This window comes from Oryzias latipes, chromosome 17 (genome assembly GCF_002234675.1).
Source record: "Oryzias latipes chromosome 17, ASM223467v1".
NCBI classification, from domain to species: Eukaryota; Metazoa; Chordata; class Actinopteri; order Beloniformes; family Adrianichthyidae; genus Oryzias; species Oryzias latipes.
Window position 1 is genome coordinate 2559324 of NC_019875.2, and position 20038 is coordinate 2579361.

The 20038-nt window shown below is 41.0% G+C and overlaps 2 protein-coding genes across 2 annotated transcripts in view; one reads left to right on the plus strand and one right to left on the minus strand.

Moving 5' to 3' along the window:
• The window catches only part of lig1 (DNA ligase 1), a 74382-nt gene that overhangs the window by 33127 nt on the left and 21217 nt on the right, over positions 1-20038 (plus strand). The window contains exons 19-20 of the mRNA XM_023964901.1: positions 11863-11973; positions 15774-15845. Of these exons, the coding sequence (XP_023820669.1) occupies positions 11863-11973; positions 15774-15845 (183 nt within the window). The remainder of the gene's footprint in view (positions 1-11862; positions 11974-15773; positions 15846-20038) is intronic.
• LOC110016692 lies at positions 256-9340 on the minus strand. The gene is made up of 10 exons (XM_023964902.1): positions 8893-9340; positions 8455-8602; positions 1827-1887; positions 1695-1745; positions 1338-1382; positions 1183-1244; positions 996-1053; positions 863-911; positions 624-661; positions 256-547 (listed from the first exon to the last, which is right to left on the minus strand). Exons 2-10 carry the CDS (start codon positions 8535-8537, stop codon positions 257-259), a joined length of 738 nt encoding a protein of 245 aa, XP_023820670.1. The 5' UTR covers positions 8538-8602; positions 8893-9340; the 3' UTR covers position 256.

The following is a 20038-nucleotide window of genomic DNA, read 5'->3' on the forward strand; positions in this document are numbered from 1 at the left end:
TTAATAGGTAAATTGGTCACTCTAAAAAGTCCATAGGTGATTGTGGTCCTGCGACAGGCTGGCGAGCTGTCGAGGGTGTCCCCTGCCTTCAATAGCAAGTGCCAGGGATAGGCTCCAGCAGCCCTGTGACCCCAAAAGGAATGAAATTGAATAGAAGATGAATGAATGTAATGCTACAGTCATATAGCATTATACATATACCAATATGAAATATAAAAAAAATAAAACAGAACACAAATACAGCAGACACTGGAATTTATTGTTCCTCAAAACAAACATAGACCTTTAATTTTTTATTGTCCATAATTTCAGAACAAAAGGCCTCAAAGTCGCTGAAAAACTGGAAAGAAAAAGTGAAAAGCTCCCTCAGTTCCATCAATCTCTCATCTTCGCTCATGAGGGAGCAGGTTTGCAGCTCTTTAAGAATATCCTTCTGTTGTTCTTGATCCACCTTCAAAACATCTGGCAGGGAACATCTTCCTTGAAAGGACTGCAACTGGCACCATTTGGCTGCCTCAATGGTGCCGTGCAGTAAAGCATCTTCTTCCTGCACAGAAAAAAAGGTCATTCTTAGAGCAGATACTGGAGAAGGCGACAAATGTTGAGTTCAAGAGGATCCATACATTCCTTCCTGTCCCACTGCTTGTCATGTCACCTTCCCCTACAAAGAGAATAGAATGAAAATTAAAAGATAGAAATGACACTAACAAAAGACCCTGGACATCCCATCTCCTAAACTTTTATAATAAACACAATATTATATTATATTTGAAGGGGCATCTCAGGTCACCTCAATAATCTATCAGAGACTGAAAGCAGAGAAAACTATGTATGTGTACAACAGCTCTAACTTCAATAGTACCTTCTGAGATGGATTCAGAATGCATCTTTTTTATTGAAGCACCTTCCTCCTGAAAGTGGCAGAGGGATTAACAACAACAGCCTCAAAGAAGAGCTTCAATATGTGCCTCATGAATTAAATGAGCTCCTCTCACCTGGAGTTTCCGCTCCTCCCGACGCCTTTTTCTGGCCTGCATTCTTTCTTCTTCAGACCTTGGTGAATCAATGAAAATGAATGTTCACCATCAAAATTTTAATAAAAAGGTCAATTCAGAGTTTTCAGTAAAATATGTAGTAAAATATTAAGGATTTTATAAGTGTGATCATATGAAGAGCACTTACGGCATTGGAAAGTTTGTTATTAGGTGCAGACACCACCGTCTCCTAATTTGCTTCATGTTTTCCTTTGAATAAATAAATACAGAGTACGTCAGTTTGTGCTTCAACCCAAGTGTCTTGAATTGACTCGACACAAACTGACCAGAATTTACACACACCTCACTGAAATCGCACTTAGTTCCCGTGACAATGTACAGAGCGTACTGAAAGTCAAAAAGTACATGTTATTATTTTTAATCCATGTGACATTTCTAAATGTTATCTTTATATACCACGGTCACTTACAAAAAAGATATAAATATTAACCAGTTTTTAGTCCTTAATTCTTGTTTTCACTTTTTAATGCACACACTGCAGCCAATCAGTTTTCACCCAGCGCATGTTATAATTCATTATAAAAACCTTATTGACATTGTAATAAAGTTAGGTATTTGTTTATTTGATCTTTATTGAAGAGAACATTTAATGTCCATGATCATTTCTAATCATTTGTTTTTGAAAAGCCCTGGTCTTACCATTATGACAAACACGCCACAGTTGTTCGAGCACCCTTGCTTCGCCAGACCCTGGGAGTATGTGAACAAATGTTTTGATTAAAGGATAGTAATCAAATAGAAAATTTTAGCTGATGCAATGACAAATCAAACCGGAATATCATTTCTGCCAAGTGCCCTCCAGGGTCCAGGGGAGAGGAGGTGTGCAATGTGTCTGGAAAAAAGCACATTGTAAGTTAAAAGAAAATAAAAGCACAGCATTTTTATATATTTACACAAGAACTCCAATTGAAGCGAACTCAGGAAAAGGTGGGAACTTGAGTCATTTATTGAAACGGGCTCAAACAGAACTGCCCAACTCAAACGGGATCTATGGTTCTGTTTCCATCAGTTCAACGATTAAAAATGAATAGTAGGGCTGCACAATATGCACGATAGTCGTTAAGTACTTCTAGCTGCCATAAGACAGTTTTAACATTTAAGGAACCATTTATTCCAATATCCAACGAATTTGCGTGTTGCAAATCATGTTTTCGCAATAACAATTTACAGTTTATTGTGCAGGCCTAATGATTAGATATTTTTTATATTATTCAATTAACACAGAACCATAAATCTTTAAAAAAATAAAAAAATAAAATACGACAAGTGGTTTAAAACTGAACTACCACTGTCCAGAACAGACGTTGCCCGGCGAGAAACCTGATTGGATGTGCTCTACTGTCATCTCTCCAACCGCTGCCACTTAAGGGATCTAAATAGAAAATCTCTCTGGCCTGTGGCCTCAGTAGCTGTTAAATGTTAAAAGCATAACAATCGCTTTTATGTTTTTTGGATTAATAAGTAAAGAAATTACAAATGTGCTTACACAGAGAATCCAGTGCCCAGGAACAAAGACAGGGATGATGATCCACTGCAGACTGGCTGCATTGTCCTTTAAAAAAAACATCAATAACAAAACATTGTTAAAATATCCAACTCAGTATTGGCTTACAAAAACATGAGAAAATGGCAAATTACCGGAAGGTGCTCCATCGGGTTTGCTGATATTGGTGGGAACCAAGTGGCAGTGACATGACTGTTGGCAGCAAAAACATGCTCCACTCTCTGTAATGGACAAAGTGTGATTGTCATCTTCACAGCTGCAATTGATGATAATTTAAATTCATGAAAGAGCTTAATTACCTTCTCAATGACCTTGAGACAACTGTTGAGGATCTAGTAGAGCATATAACACAAGGGGTTTTAATTTAAAACACAATTTTTTTATGAATAATTGTCACAGCATATTCTCTTTGCCTACCATCCCATCAACATCCTGTTCTAAACCCAGACTCCAAAAGTCAGAACGAGTCAAAATCGTGTTGTCCACCATTGCAATGTGGTCTCTTGGACTCTTGCTCTCATCCAGGACCTGGTTCAACTAAAGGAAAAAAAAATCTTTAAAAGCTATAACCTGTGTTAGTTATAACCAGAGCAGAATTTTTAAGCACTAAACATTTCTAATTTATCATATAATTTTAGGAAAATTTTCAAGGGAACAGCAAAACTTGCCATTTTTTTACACAAACAAATAAAATAAATAAAAATATTCATAAATGATAAAAGTGAAGTCCGTAACACACTCAGGACAGGGTTCCAATAAAAAGCCTCTATTAGAACATGGCTACTTGTTGGAAAGCTTGCCAACATGTTGGACGCGTGTGTGGATGTTAACTGCAGGTTTACTCTACCATTTGTTCCTGTTCCTCAACAAGTTTCTGACCCCAGTATGCAATGTCAGGTAACAAGCCATGGATACTGGTGACATCCTTCTGCTCATTTATTTGGTTTACTAAAAATAACAATGAAATGGAAATCAGTCATAAAATTTCAACTTTGTCTGTTCAATATGTAAATGGCAATTACTGACACTCCCGAGACTCCTGTGGTGGTTTTTCCTCTTGGTCACTGCCAGAGGTTCCTTTTTGCGTCCCAGACCGGGCAGGAGCTGCCGAAATTTTTAAAAAACGTTATTGTAAATTGAGTTGATGAAAAATTTAAACAAAACTACATGAACACTTAATAAAACAGCATACCTAAGACAACCCTCCCATGGATGTCAGTTTGCATATTCACCGCAGGAACAATGTGGTGTTACGCCCCCTTCTGTGTCTAGGGGTGACTGGTGGCATAACATAAAAAAGTAAAGGTTTTGCTACCAAGTTGACTGCAACACAAAACACCAAACGAATGTCTCCGTAAAATATGACAAATTTATTTACATATAAACAAACTATCCAACAATAACTAAAAGTGAAGCTAAAAGGCTTCAGGGTGAACCCAGGCCAAAACAACAAACAAAACCCCAACTAACTGCAACATGTAATCTTACCTGCAACAAAAGAAAAGGGAAATCAAAGACAAAACACTAACCTCCCTAACCTAACAAAACCAGGAGAAAACATGTACTAAACAAAATGGCGGTTCACCCCTACAGCTTCACTTAAACAAAATCATAAACCAAAGGACTAAACAGAGTGGGCACAGACAAAACTACAAAGAGCAACCCAAACTAAAACAAGTGGAGAAGACATAAACAAAATGGAGAACAAAACAAAATGGAGAAGAGGGCCAAGCTGCAGTGGAGGCTTTTGCTGCAAGGCACCCTTCTCACCGGCTGGAGGTCCAAGTGGTGGCTTTAAAGGCTGCCTCCACCAGCTTGTCCAAATGGAGGCCACACCCTTGCCAGCACACCTGAAAATAATCACAGACATACAAACAAAGATCCACAAAAAACACAAGTCCCACACTGATAAAGAAATAATACACAAAACACAGAACAAACAGAACAAACCAAAACCAAATACGGCCACAGCCATAACAGTGGCCATACTGGACCATAGCCTTTTGGTTTTTTGCCATATTGTAGTGATGGAGTATATTTCTTTGAAGAAATATATGGGTTGATGGGGTTGTCATGTTTAGAAAATAGTTATTTTTCCTCATTCCTGAGAACAGCTGCTCCACACACTGGCTGTTAATAAGTCCAGCAAGCTCAGGCACAAGCTCAAGTTTCCTTAGAGCATCTGTTTTGTCTTTACTATTCCCTTGATGGAAAACATCATTTAAAGCAAAATGCTGTGCGGATCCGGTGAGAGGGTGTCCGTCCTTTTCAGCTGGCATCTGTGAAATTCTCAGCCATGGCATGTTCACAAGAACCTTGCCCTCTGAGACCTGCTGGATGTTCTCCGGAGTTGGATCTAGTAACCTCCCATGAAAAGGTCCAAATACTCCTGGCTGCCTACGGTTAGCATGCAATGCCAGTCCCCGCGCATAGTCATAAACTACAACATTAGGAAAATGTTTCCATGACAGCAACATGTCAACAAAGTCACGTGGACTCTCAGCTCTAAGGTTGAACTTCACCGAGTACACAACTCCACACGGACATGTGATCACAGCCCATCCACCTGTAAGACAACAGACCAAATATATAATGTTTACATCAGTAATCCAAATGAATTTCTTCAATAAGTTAAAACAATAAATAAATAAATAAATTTGATGATCAAATAAGCTTTTTTTCAACATACCAGAGGCACCCCAAACCTTCTCAAACACCTTGTTGTAGTTGGACCTATTAGACATCTTCTCCCACAGTCTAAGGACAAGATCCATTTTTGAGCCTTTGCTGTCTACACCACACTTTTTGCAAAGTGCCCTCACTTCCTGCACCTGTGTTAAAAAGACAGTAATTATTCTTAAGAATCTGCTAAATACATCATAATTTTTGGTCAGCAGGTGGATTTTGTACCATATTCATTTACCTTTAAGTTTAGAAGTTCATCAGATAGACGCTCCTCGTTAATCAGGTCATATTCCTCTTGGTTGGATTCCTTGGGTATTTTAATTTTTTCATATTCAGTGTTCAGGACTGAATTAGACTTTCTGGTATGTGGGCCAATCCATGGTGACCAGTGATGATAGCTTGGGGGCACGATGAAAGGGTTCTTCCTACCAACTTTGGGATCAAATGGGATGAGTATTAGTAATCATTTATCCATTTGTAGCACCAACAATGCAGAAAACATGACATTTTGTTGTGTAATTACACTTGCTTACCTGGGATCAAACCACGACTTAGCATCTCTCTGGCCACAGCATCCCGAAAGTCCACTATGTCGACATGACCATCGTAATCATCCGGGGGGCTTTGGATTTCACTCACTGTTAAACAACAGCCATTAAGTATTAAAAATGTGATAGCCCGGGGAAAATTAAGTCACTGCCCGGAAAAAGATCACTACACGTGTATGTTTTTTAGAGGCAGCAATATTATTATTTATTAGAATAGTATATTATATTATTAACTTAGGATAAGCTGGTTTTAAATTATCATGTATAAGGGAATCTAACAGTTTATTTAACTCACCTGGCAAACTGAAGACACCTTTTTTGTGAAGATCCATTACAACGACAGCTGGACTGTATCCACATGATACACAGGTGAATGCGTAGTCATGATTTGTGAGGGCCTCAAAGTGAAGATAGGCATGAAGTATCCTCTCCTTGTTGGGAAAGGACACCCTCTCTGTGGTCTCGATGATTTCGATGACTTTACTGACAGCCGTGTGTGTCTGAAATAAATTAACATGACAGGAGAAATGTAATTATATTTCATATTAAACAGTTTTATTCAATTAACAATTTTCCAAGCATGCAAATAATCAGAATATATTTTATCACCTGTAAAGCATTTCTTATCATGAGGCACAGATGCAAAGACAAGATTACATGGTCATCAAAGTTGTGGATGCCATCCTCCCACTGCTGGTATCGATATATCATGCCACACCTGAGGCATGACTTTCTGTATGTTGATACACCTAAAAACAGAAACAACAATACACTATTGTTATTTGTTATATGCAATTTCACGTTAATTAAATAATTCGTAAGACTCATGTACTGAAACACACCCAAGATGACAAGGTGGTGGATGTACTCGTAACAGTACTTACCTTCAACTACACCTGTGCTGGTTAGGATCCTGGCTTTGGAGGTTATGATTTTTTCCTCACCAAGTGGGTATTCACACTTGACGCATTTTGTTTCTGCTGGGATAAGGTATTTAGGAAAACTGTCCTGTGTTCTCCCATCTCTAGACTTTTCAATGAGAGCCTTGGGTAGTTCTGCTAGAAGCTTTTTGTATGTCAAAAGGTAATTGAGCATTTTTAAAATCGACTTGTCATTTGGTGGATAACTGAATATGTTGTTGCTTGAATCTTCGCTGGAATCCTGAGATTGGTGAGGTAACTGTGCCTCAGTACTTTTCACCTTCTGAAACAATGCCTCATTTATGACAAAGAGGTGCCATTTTGCAATGGCTTTATGATTGCAGGACTGTCTTGCTTTAGAGCATGAACAATGCCAGCTGTTCTGTTTTCGGTCATATCCAACTATCAATCGGCCCAATCTACTATAATATGTGATTTTTGGCTCAAAGACAGAGATGTGAATTTTTGATGGTGGACCACCCACAGTCAGCTGCACCGAAAGGGGCACACCCTCAGCATCTGCCCTTTTTTTACAGTGCAACAAACTGGCCTTCCGCTCTTCCCCAAACCATTTCTGCTCTACCATCCTTTCCAATGTCTCCTCAGATAGAATGACATGTTGGTTGTCGGCTCGTGGGCAGTACTGTAGAGATCTGACATGGTGGCACTCGTAGGACATCATTCCGCTTCTGTGGGCAAAGTCCCTATTGAGCTGGCACTGGTCAACCTCACAAACAATTTTATGACTCACCCCCCAGGATTTCTTCACAACGTGTACAGGCTTTGATGGACCACTGAATGATTTCTCAACAGCAAACACACCATTTTTTGCATCCACACATTGACTGGCTAAAAATCTTTCTTGGGAAACTGACTGAAAATGCTCCGTGTGTTTCCTCCTGCAATGCATTTTTAAGTTGTTTTTTTTTTAAATCCAATTTGCAATGAGGACAAGTAATTGTTTGCGACTTACATCTTTCCTTGAATTTTTTTGGCTGTGATGGGGGCTCAGAGGGCTGTGGTGGTGCCACAAGGTGCTGTGATGGGGGCTCAGAGGGCTGTGGTGGTGCCACAAGGTGCTGTGATGGGGGCTCAGAGGGCTGTGGTGGTGCCACAAGGTGCTGTGATGGGGGCTCAGAGGGCTGTGGTGGTGCCACAAGGTGCTGTGATGGGGGCTTAGAGGGCTGTGGTGGTGCCACAAGGTGCTGTGATGGGGGCTCAGAGGGCTGTGGTGGTGCCACAAGGTGCTGAGGAGGAGCCACTGTTCTGGCCTCTGGTTTCCATCTCAGTGTTTCTTCTTGATGAGGTGCTCCCAAATGTTTTAAAAACTGTGACCTATTGAGCACTGTTGCTGGACAATAGCAACAGTGAAAGTGGGATGTACGTCGGCATCCTAAGCCACACTTGATGACTGTGAATTCTAAATGAGGAATGATAGGAAAATATTATTTACTTCTGTCTTACACTCTTCACATTCATAAGACTAAGGACAAAGCTGAAGTTGAATCAGAAACTGTATTAAATGTAATATTTACTATCTAAAATATAATTTAATCCAGGTTTGAGCAGTCCAGGTCTTGTGTTTTTTTTAAACAAATATCCGGAGCCAACTTCAACGCCGTGCTAAATGCTCATAGAAATTAGATTTTAATTACAAAATAATACAGGGTAATACACATACATAGTCCCGTACTTAAATTTTTAGGGATTAGGGTGGGAATTCGGACACAGCCTGGATGTACCTTTGTGTTTCACAGAAGAATGAGTTTCCATGTGGAGGACCATTGCATGCTCTGCATCCATCTTGCAACAGCAAAATGGACATGAGAAGACGCTGTTTTGTTTTATCGGCGTTGGCTTGTCGCCGTCGATTAAAACTGTAACGTGTCTCTATATAAATACAGAAATAATACAGGTTAAATAAACAAAAACAAAAAAACCAAAGTTTTACCGACATTGAAAAACACAAATAGCTTTACACAAAACTTCCAGGCAGGAGAGCCGAAAGCTAAACTAACTAAGCTTCATGCAAACGTGAACCACGTAGTTAGAACGGCAGGGTGAAAAAAGAACAATACATTTGAAAATACGAAATAATAGCCTTATTTGCCTTGTAAAAAAACAATTGTGGTGGAAAGCAAGCAATAATCACAACAAGAGTTTTCTTTTCATAAACTTACCGTTTTTTTTTTGATGTGTTCCTCCATTTTCAAAGTGTCTCTCTGCGCGTGGAAACAGAAGAAAAACAGCACTGACTTCGTCGTCTTCTTATGTATTTAAAATGGCGGCCGGCAACAACGACGAAATGCATTACCGCCACCTATTGTGTTGGAGTATGACATTGCACCATTCAAATTTTCCTCCCCTCTGTTCTCTTCCTTCCTCATACAATTACCAATGACACAAAATGTGCTCCACTGATTCTTCCCCTTTCCTGCAATCACAACTGCACTGACGAAGGTGAATCAAAGGCACGGGCTCAACGTGGGCGGGGTTAACACTCCACAGCAGACGGGCTCAGCATGGGCGGGGTTAACATTCCACAGCGTGTTCACATTCCTCTGCAATCAAAGCATTCCACTACGATGACCCATTCTGCAGGCTGCAGCCAGGGCTTACTCGCTTTTCCTCGTCATAACAGGAAGAACTCAGATCCAATTATAAACTGGAACGAGGGCCCTGCTCCATTAGGACGCTTCTCCAGTCGGTGTACAAATGCAGAGCCCTGACCTGCTTCAGTGAAATGAAATGCTCCCGTCTTTAATTGGACTAATTGCACTTTGGTTTTTTTCTGTCAGCTGTAATGAAGGTCTAAAACGGCTGGAAATTGCAGCTCAGAGAGGAAACCAAACTGAAGGAGGTGTAATGGTAGTTCTGAATCACATCTATGTTTCCTTGCTGCTAATAGCTGGAACAACCAAAGTAGTAGTTTGGGGATCTGGTTCTGAGGAGCAGTAGCTCCGTTCTCTGCCTCATCATGGCGTCCTCCAACTGTGCTGGAGCTGCTGGACTCCACGTGATGAGGCTGGTGTGTGGATCTCACCTGTGTCTCATTATTCAGCGTGTCATCTGTTTCTCCCACGCCGACTTTCATCTTTCTCCTTTCCCTCTAAAGCCAACACGACTCTCCGTCTCTCATTCTCACCCTAATGCTCTCTGTCCACTTGTCTCTTTCTCACATCTCTCCGTCTCATCATTCTTCTCCCCTCTTCATAACTTGACTCTACTTATTCTTTCTCTCAGTACTTGGAAGTCTCTTCTCGCCTCTCTGTCACATTTTTCTCCTCCATTCTTCTCTCATCTTTTTTTCTTCCAGCTTTGACATGACCTCACCTGTTTATCCATGTTCTTTGGGTTTCTATGTTCCCATGTTCCATTAGTTTGATAAAGGCAATTTGAGTTGCGTTCCAAGTGGTTTTTAAAATAATTTTTTTGGAATACTTTGATATGGAAGCGTAATGCATTCAAGCGACAGAGGCGGGGGGGGGGGGGGGGGGTGTCAATAAAGTACACCAAGATGCCCCAGATATTTTCTCAGTAACTCACCAGAAAAACAAACTCCACAGTATATCATTACTCTTTTTTAATGATATATACATATGGGGAGAATATATTAACTAAGGACAAATTTGAACATTATTACCCTTTTTTATTGGATGCAATTTGCTTCCATAGATTGACACAAACTTTCTTATTATACTATTAATGATAAATATTCAGAACAATAATGATCTTATGTGATTTTTTTTCTACATTATTTGAGAAGTGCTACTCTCTGATTTACCATTTTGGCTTGTTTTTACATTATTTAGCGTTTGCATGTATGGTAGGTTTGCTAAACTAAACAAAATGTTGATTTTCTTTGTGTTAAATGACATTTTAAATGGTCTTAAATGTAACTTCTGTAAATCTGTAGACACTGTTTAATATCATCACATGTTGGGACTTCCTTCCTTCTCTCCGTCTTCCCGTCTCTCTAAATGTTTGCTGCTGCCCCCCCCCCCCCCCCCCCCCCCCCCCCCCGTTTCCTTTTTGTTCCCCTCCGGGTTTTTCAGCTCTTTTCTCATGGCCGCTGTCCCTAAAATGAGGCACGCTGGGTAATAAGTTCAACTAAAGCTTAATTTCAGACCCTTTTCTTCCTGAAATGAAGGTGACCCAGTGGCCCGTGTGTTTGTAAACACAACAGCTGAACAATGCCTGCGTAAAACTTGGGGAAAGCAGGAGGCTCCTGCTCGGTCTGATTAGATTTTACAGAACCTCGCTGCATTATTTTGCATATTAATGAGGGAAAACCAATTTTCTCAAAGCTGCCTCATTTCCTTAATGTTTAAAATTATGAATCAATATCCAGACATAAATATTAATACAAAGGTATTAAATGGTAATTAATGCACTTCTTAGCCTAATGACCCCATGAGCAAAGCTGGTTATGTTCGATCTGTGACTGTTTCCAAACAACCTGTTACCTCTAATGTGTTCCTTGCTCTGGGCTCTGATTAACTTCCTCAGATTTCGCTTCCTGATTAGATCCCAGTCTGCTCCGGGTTGTAAATTCAAACATTTGACGAATCCCCGTTGACTGGAATCGACCTCGCTCGCGCCGTTTGGTGGCTCTGATAATTAGCAGCCACTCAGCTTGGTCTGGAGAGTTCAGCCGTGATGGTCAGCGTAATCTGGCCATCGTTTTTTTTGGGGGTTTGAGGCGAGAATGAACCGCCATCCGGCTCCTCCCTCCACGGGGAAACGTCGTCCTCCGCCAGAGCCTCATAATGCAATGCAGAAATGCTAAACAACAAACCAAACTTCAAAATGTTTCTGGTAAACCTTTTTTCCCCCCCTCCAGTGAAGTGGGCACGCAGCCGAGGAGTGGGTGTTTGATAATGGGCTCCAGTAACAGACATGCCAATTGAAGAGCAGCAATCAGTGCAGGGAAGGAAAAATGTTAATATGTTGACTTCCAGAGCATTTGATAAAAAACGGAGGGCAGCTGCGGCTCTTAAAGCAGACCCAATCATTTCAAAGCTTTGAAAAGCCTCCAAGTGGACTGATTTAGCATCTTGTCTTTTATTGCATTGACTTTAACAGCCTTCCAGTCACTCTGGCTGTCTTCTGGTCATAAATGCTCCTGTTTTTTTGGCTTCTCTCCGCAGGTGAAGAAGGAATCTGTGGTGTCCTGCGTCCTGGACTCAGAAGCTGTGGCCTGGGACCATGAAAAGAAACAGATCCAGCCCTTCCAGGTTCTCACCACTCGAAAGAGAAAGGTACAAAGGAGGGAGGGGGGGGGGGGGGGGTCACGGAGCCCTCAGACGACAGATAAAAGATGTCTGCTGTCATAAATGCAGGGGACTCTGAGATAATGAGAGAGGAGGGAAAAGGTTGAAGAGAGAAAACAAGACGGAGATGAAGACCGGAAGGAGAGACAGATAATAGAGTGAAATGATCCGGCAGACTGAGGGAGGTGGACGGAGAAAAGAGCCAAAAAGAAAGGGAGGAGACCGATAGGCGGAAGACAAAAGAGTGAAATGGATCGAGAAGAGGCTAGAAATTGGAAAATGTCAGCGAGGTGTTTATTCAGTTTAGATTAAAGTAACGGCCTCTTTTCACGACGGCGGTCACATTAGAGTCAAAGTGCTCTCCTTACGCCGCCGTTTGAGACTCATAAAGACGCCCCGGGAAATCGAGGAAAAAGAAATAAAGGTGCAAATATTAGAAGACGGAATCATTCCTTTGATGGTTCCCCGTCTTGTCTGGATGCCGTCTGTGCTGTTTGTAATGATGCGCAGACGGATGCAGAGCCCCTCTGTCACTGTGTGTTTCATTACCGTCAGAATGCTCCGTGGTCGGAAATATTTGAGAGGAGGCCTGATGTGCTCTAATTGAACATCATTAAAGACCCGCTCCAATGAAAAGGATCTTTTTGGGGTTTTTAACATGTTCTTGTGGCATTTTTCTGATGCTAGAGTCCATATAACCGGTATATAAAATAATTGAGCTTAAAACTGCATTTCTGAGTATTTATTGATTCAATTGTTGGGAATCAATAAATACTCAGAAATGCCGTTTTAAGCGGCCGTGGTTCAGAGGTAGAACGGTCAACCTCCAATCAGAGGATCCCGGGTTCGGTTCCCACCCCATCCACTAGTGTGCTAAAGTGGACAAGAACCCCACATTGCTCCTGGTGGTTTGAAGTCACCGTCACTGTTCGGCAGCCGAGCCGCCATCGGTTATACAAGTACACGCCATTTACAAGTTAATGGTATGAGTGTAGCGTTTTTTACCTTCCTCAAAGGCCAAAGCGCTTCACAGTCACTGTCCCTTTCACACACGGAGGGCGGCTCCCCCGGCACAACCTTCCACCAGAGGCAAGGTGGGGTTCAGTGTCTTGTCCAAGGACAGTTGGACACATGGGCGGGCAAGGCGGGAATCGAACCTGCAATCTAATCTAGGTGAAGAGATCCACGTATGTCTTTGTTTTCCTCGTCTGAGCTGGATAGCTCCAATGTTGCTCCGCTAATGTTGTTGCACCGGTAATGTTAGTTTGGGGGGGTGAGGAGCTGTAGCCAGCAGGAGAGCGCACGTGATGGGTGACAGAAAGTGGGGGCGGGCTTGCTCCTTGCCAACAGTCCCACCCACAGCTGAGAGGCAAATTTCTAATGAATTCCTGCCGCTCTGCAGAAACTAGTTCCTAAAAATGTCATCATCATCATTAAAAGACCACGGGGGACACTTTCACAAAAGATCAGAAGATGTTGGGAGTGGGATTTAAAGGAGAGAAAAGGGATGAAAGGAAAGCCGTTCTACAGGACGCTCAGTGGAAAAGCTGTCGGCTGTCTTCTTTAGCTAACAGCTTTGTATCAAATGGGGATTTTTCCTCATTTGTTTCCAGAAAAAGGTGAAACTTTTGCTTCCGTTTTCCATTTCTTTGCAACAAAGCAAAAAGATTTTCACTGCATAAAATAAATAGTGCATTTTGCATCCACAACATTCAGTGATGTTTGTTTTGGAAGCTGGATCCAGAAGCTAAACCACTTTGGTGTTTCTGGATAAAGCGTCCTGACACGTCCTCTCTGTTTAGGGGGACTGACTTGAAATGGTGCCACTCTGGATGATAGTATTTACCAACATGTCTCTGAGGCCTGCCTTGCATTGCTGTCAGAGCTGTCTCCATCTGCTCCAGGACGTCCCTTAGATCACCTCTGACCTGCTCAGTTCATTTGACAGTCTCCACTGAAAGGCTGCGTATGGTTTCCTCTGCAGAATCAAAGCTTTCCCCGTACATCTACTGGCATAGAGGAAGATCCATGAAGGATCTTATATTTTGAACAACCCTGACAAATTCAGCTTTGAAGTATGGAGAAGTAGTGATTGGTTTCGTGTCTTTGGGGTTTTCTGGTTTAGCACTTCAAGGATCACTGCAGAGACCAAATTCCTTAAATGTACAGTGTGCTTAAATGTGATCTCTTGATTGATGGACGCCTCAGAGCATCTGGATTTTATTAGAACAGAACGTTTAACTGGTCTTCTCTCAAGAAGATTTTAGATTGACGTCAATTCTGATAAATAGCAAAACTATCAACAGTCAAAACTGTGTATTTGTGGATCTAAACCATGGATCTGCAATCAGAGACTCCATTTATCCCCCATTGTGGCTCTTTGGCTTTGAAGAAAAGGGAGAATTACATAAATAATTGGTTTGAAGTTTTGTCATTGGACTTTTAACGTGTCAGATAACTGTTCAAAATGATGGTCGAAGGGTTGATCTACTGTGAGAGCGTGTTCAATATTGGAAAAACATTATCCTGTTGGATTTACGTGTATAGATAAAAAAATTAAGCAAGGACCCCCCCACCAATGTTGTCTTGCTTCTATTAAGTAGTAAACAGAGGAAAAGGATAACTGTGAGCTAGAGTGATATTGATGGTAAATGTCGTGTTTGGTTTTATTCCTGCCTAGATGATGCTCTGGGCGAAACACTGGGCGCCGCCCACAGCCACACGCCCCTTTACAGCCCCCAATAACTTAAAGCCTGCATACATAAGAGCAAAATATATTTTTTTAACTTTATTAATCATGTAAGTTATATAGTTGAATTCACAATTAGGATATAGTCAGTTTGTGTTTTCTTTTGAAGGCTGGCTGGCTCTGATTTCATCTTTTTTGTCCTTTCTTGAGCTGAATACGACCCTGACACCAATTATGACTGAATTATTCTGCTCATTTCTGTCTCCTTCATGAATGAACCTTGATGGAAACTAAACGACATATTCTTCTGTTTGTGTGCTTAAGTGACACTAAGTATCACATTCAAATGAACAAATTGCTAACCTTCATTTGCCAAATTCACTCCTCCAACAGTAACTTTGCTCATATTTGGCGTTTAGTGGGTGTTAATTCTGGACACTGCCTGTATTCCTTTATCCTTGAAGTGTTTTTCTTCCTCTTCTTTCTAAATGGGACACTGATGTTTCCTTTGATCTTATGTCCATTTTCCACAGACTTTTCCATCTGTCAAACAAACAGTTATTTAGATGAGTGAGATGATGGAAACAAATTCACTTTGATGTAACTTTTTTTTTTCCTTTTCACTCATCAAAACATCCAGTAAAGCCAATAAAGTATAGTACTTTATGAATGAAAACTATTTATTTATTTATTGGGAAGCAGCAGTTAGTTTGTTGCGGGGTCTGGAAGAGTATAAGCCCCTCCCCCTCTACCGGTTTGGTCCAGGGGGGCTGCGGGGGGAGGGGGGAACCAGCAATGCTTTGGCTTTTCTGGAACTGCTCTTTAGAGCATCCGCTCATAAGTTTAGCAGCTTAAAATGTTTAGCTGTCCTTAATTTCCCAGCAGAACCCATGAAACCTGGTTAGAGAGAAAATGAGACGTGTAAGTAAAAAACTAAATAAAAGAAAGACAGATTAAAGTGAGACTAGGAGTCTGAGGAGGTGGAATGCTGGTTACCTGCAGACCAGGGTTACCTGCAGAAGTGAAGATGTTGGATGTAGTGATTAGGAACCAACATGCACGACTCTGGATGTTCCTAAAGAGGGTTTCTCCTCTGCAGGATGTGGATGCCTCTGAGATCAAAGTCCAGGTGTGTGTGTACGCCTTTGACCTCCTCTACCTCAACGGCGAGGTAAGTCCTGGTTCTTTTTATGAAATTAAAACATGTGCTGTGTTTTGAAACTCTGTGTCGTTTTTTTCTTCAAAGCTCTTTAAGGTGTTTAAATATTAGTTGATTTTTTCTTATGAATCCATCTGTGTTTGGGTTGATCGTGTTACTCTGCAGACGGTAAATCTGATCATTTTAGAGAATCTTTCTATTTTCTTATGCAGCGTTTCTGTAAAAATGTGTGAACATGAACCCAAAGACGGAGAGTCTCCATGGAAACAGAAACATTTACAAAGTTGATGAAAATGACTGACATCCTTCTACCTCAGAGCACGTTCATGTCTTTTAGGATTCATGAAAGTGTTTGTTCTGTGTGTCCGTACACTTTGACCCTTCTGGCTGTTGACCTTCATTACCTTTGATTGTTAATCCTTTCCTCTGTAAATTGATAATTTCCTGTTTCCTGCCTGTCAGCTTCCATCACTGAAAGCTATTAAGTTTTCCTGAACATGGAGCTGCTGACATGTCAACTCAGTTCTAAAGTTTTTTTTTCAAACATTTAGTTTTTTGTAAGAAATTGTCATAAATCAAAGAAAGGAACAAGAGGAGAGGAGAATAAGGTTTTAGCTAAAATGAGTTTCCATGTTGGATAGAAAAATAAACAAAGGTAAAGCTAAAATACAGAGATGGGAACCTTGTTTAGTTTAAAGTAACTTTAGGAGACTTTTTTTTTTGTGGGTCAAAAGTTTGAACAACCAGAACTGGTTTAAAAAAAACGTAACTTAATCAATTTTTATTTAGAAAATGCAGCTCCAGCTCCTCGGGGCTACCTGGTTGATCCTGCCAGTAGCATATGCTTGTCTCAAAGATTAAGCCATGCAAGTCTAAGTACACACGGCCGGTACAGTGAAACTGCGAATGGCTCATTAAATCAGTTATGGTTCCTTTGATCGCTCAAACGTTACTTGGATAACTGTGGCAATTCTAGAGCTAATACATGCAAACGAGCGCTGACCCTTGCGGGGATGCGTATTTGATTAGTAAATTCCATAGTAAATTCCAGTGATGTATATTTAAGAACTTTCTTGACTTCTTTTCCCCTTTTTTATTCACTTCTGTGATAAGAAGTTAAAAGTTGAAATCATTATGCAAAGACTGTTTTTCATACTCAAACAAAATGTATTGTACAATATTACACAAAAATACTATACAAAAACATTGTGCCTCCTGGACTACTTCCTGGGAGGCCCCGGGAAAGACGCAGGACATGCTGGAGAGACTGTCTGTCGGTTGGCCTGGAGGAAGTGGCCGGGGAGAGGAAAGTCTAAACATGACCCTGTCCCGGATTAGGGGAGGAGGATGGATGCATGCATGGATAGATGGAGGCATGGATATATGGATGCATGGATGGATGCATGGATGGATATATGGATGGATGGATATATGGATGCATGCATGGATATATGGATGGATGGATATATGGATGCATGGATGGATGGATGGATATATGGATGGATATATGGATGCATGCATGGATATATGGATGGATGGATATATGGATGCATGGATGGATGGATGGATATATGGATGCATGGATGGATATATGGATGCATGGATGGATGGATGCATGGATGGATGGATGGATGGATGGATGGATATATGCATGGATGGATGGATATATGGATGCATGGATGGATATATGGATGCATGGATGGATGGATATATGGATGGATGGATATATGGATGGATGGATGGATGCATCCATCCATCCCTGCATGGATGGATGGATGGATATATGGATGGATAGATGGATGCATCCATCCATCCATGCATGGATGGATATATGGATGCATGGATATATGGATGCATGGATGGATATATGGATGCATGGATGGATATATGGATGCATGGATGGATATATGGATGCATGGATGGATATATGGATGGATGGATATATGGATGCATGGATGGATGCATGGATGGATGGATGGATATATGCATGGATGGATGGATGGATGGATGGATATATGGATGCATGGATGGATGGATGGATATATGCATGGATGGATGGATGGATATATGCATGGATGGATGGATGGATATATGGATGCATGGATGGATGCATGGATATATGGATGGATGGATGGATGGATATATGGATGCATGGATGGATATATGCATGGATGGATGGATATATGGATGCATGGATGGATATATGCATGGATGGATGGATATATGGATGCATGGATGGATATATGGATGCATGGATATATGGATGGATATATGGATGCATGTATAAATGGATGCCTGGATATATGGATGGATGCTTGGATGGATGGATGGATATATGCATGGATGAATATATGGATGGATGGATGGATGGATATATGCATGGATGGATGGATGGATGGATGGATGGATGGATATATGGATGCATGGATATATGGATGGATGGATGGATGGATGGATGGATATATGGATGCATGGATGGATATATGCATGGATGGATGGATATATGGATGCATGGATGGATGGATGGATGGATATATGGATGCATGGATGGATGGATGGATATATGGATGCATGGATGGATATATGGATGCATGGATATATGGATGGATATATGGATGCATGTATAAATGGATGCCTGGATATATGGATGGATGCATGGATGGATGGATGGATATATGGATGCATCGATGGATGGATATATGGATGCATGGATGGATGGATGGAGGGATGGATATATGGATGCATGGATGGATGGATGGATATATGGATGGATGGATGGATATATGGATGGATGCATGGATGGATATATGCATAGATGGATGGATGGTTATATGGATGCAACGATGGATGGATGGATATACGGATGGATGGATGGGTGGATATATGCATGGATGGATATATGCATGGATGGATGGATATATGGATGGATGGATGGATATATGGATGCATGGATATACGGATGCATGGATGGGTGGATGGATATATGGATGGATGGATGGATATATGGATGCATGGATATATGGATGCATGGATGGGTGGATGGATATATGGATGGATGGGTGGATATATGGATGGATGGATGGATATATGGATGCATGGATATATGGATGGATGGATATATGGATGGATGGATGGATATATGGATGCATGGATATATGGATGCATGGATGGGTGGATATATGGATGGATGGATGGATGGGTGGATATATGGATATATGGATGGATGGATATATGGATGGATGGATGGATATATGGATGCATGGATGGGTGGATGGATATACGGATGCATGGATGGGTGGATGGATATATGGATGGATGGATGGATATATGGATGCATGGATATATGGATGGATGGATATATGGATGGATGGATGGATATATGGATGCATGGATATATGGATGGATGGATGGATATATGGATGCATGGATATACGGATGCATGGATGGGTGGATGGATATATGGATGCATGGATATATGGATGGATGGATATATGGATGCATGGATATATGGATGGATGGATATATGCATGGATGGATGGATATATGGATGGATATATGGATGGATATATGCATGGATGGATGGATATATGGATGGATGCATGGATATATGGATGGATGGATGGATATATGCATGGATGGATGGATATATGCATGGATGGATGGATATATGGATGGATGCATGGATATATGGATGGATGCATGGATATATGGATGGATGGATGGATATATGGATGCATGGATGGATGGATGGATGCATGGATATATGGATGGATGGATGGATGGATATATGGATGCATGGATGGATGGATGGATATATGGATGCATCGATGGATGGATATATGGATGCATGGATGGATATATGGATGGATGGATATATGGATGGATATATGGATGCATGGATGGATGGATGGATATATGCATGGATGGATGGATGGATGGATATATGGATGCATGGATGGATGCATGGATATATGGATGGATGGATATATGGATGGATGGATATATGGATGCATGGATGGATATATGGATGCATGGATGGATATATGGATGCATGGATATATGGATGGATATATGGATGCATGTATAAATGGATGCCTGGATATATGGATGGATGCATGGATGGATGGATGGATATATGGATGCATCGATGGATGGATATATGGATGCATGGATGGATATATGGATGGATGGATATATGGATGGAT

What these genes read in the sequence shown, in the direction of transcription:
- LOC110016692 (XM_023964902.1), bottom strand. Translation starts at nt 8,537, where the DNA reads ATGTCCATTTTGCTGTTGCAAGATGGATGCAGAGCATGCAATGGTCCT. An exon ending in TTGGCAGAAATGATATTCCG is followed by an intron (nt 1,746 to 1,826) that starts GTTTGATTTGTC and finishes ACATACTCCCAG; the next exon opens with GGTCTGGCGAAGCAAGGGTG. An exon ending in TTCTGAATCCATCTCAGAAG is followed by an intron (nt 662 to 862) that starts GTACTATTGAAG and finishes TTCTCTTTGTAG; the next exon opens with GGGAAGGTGACATGACAAGC.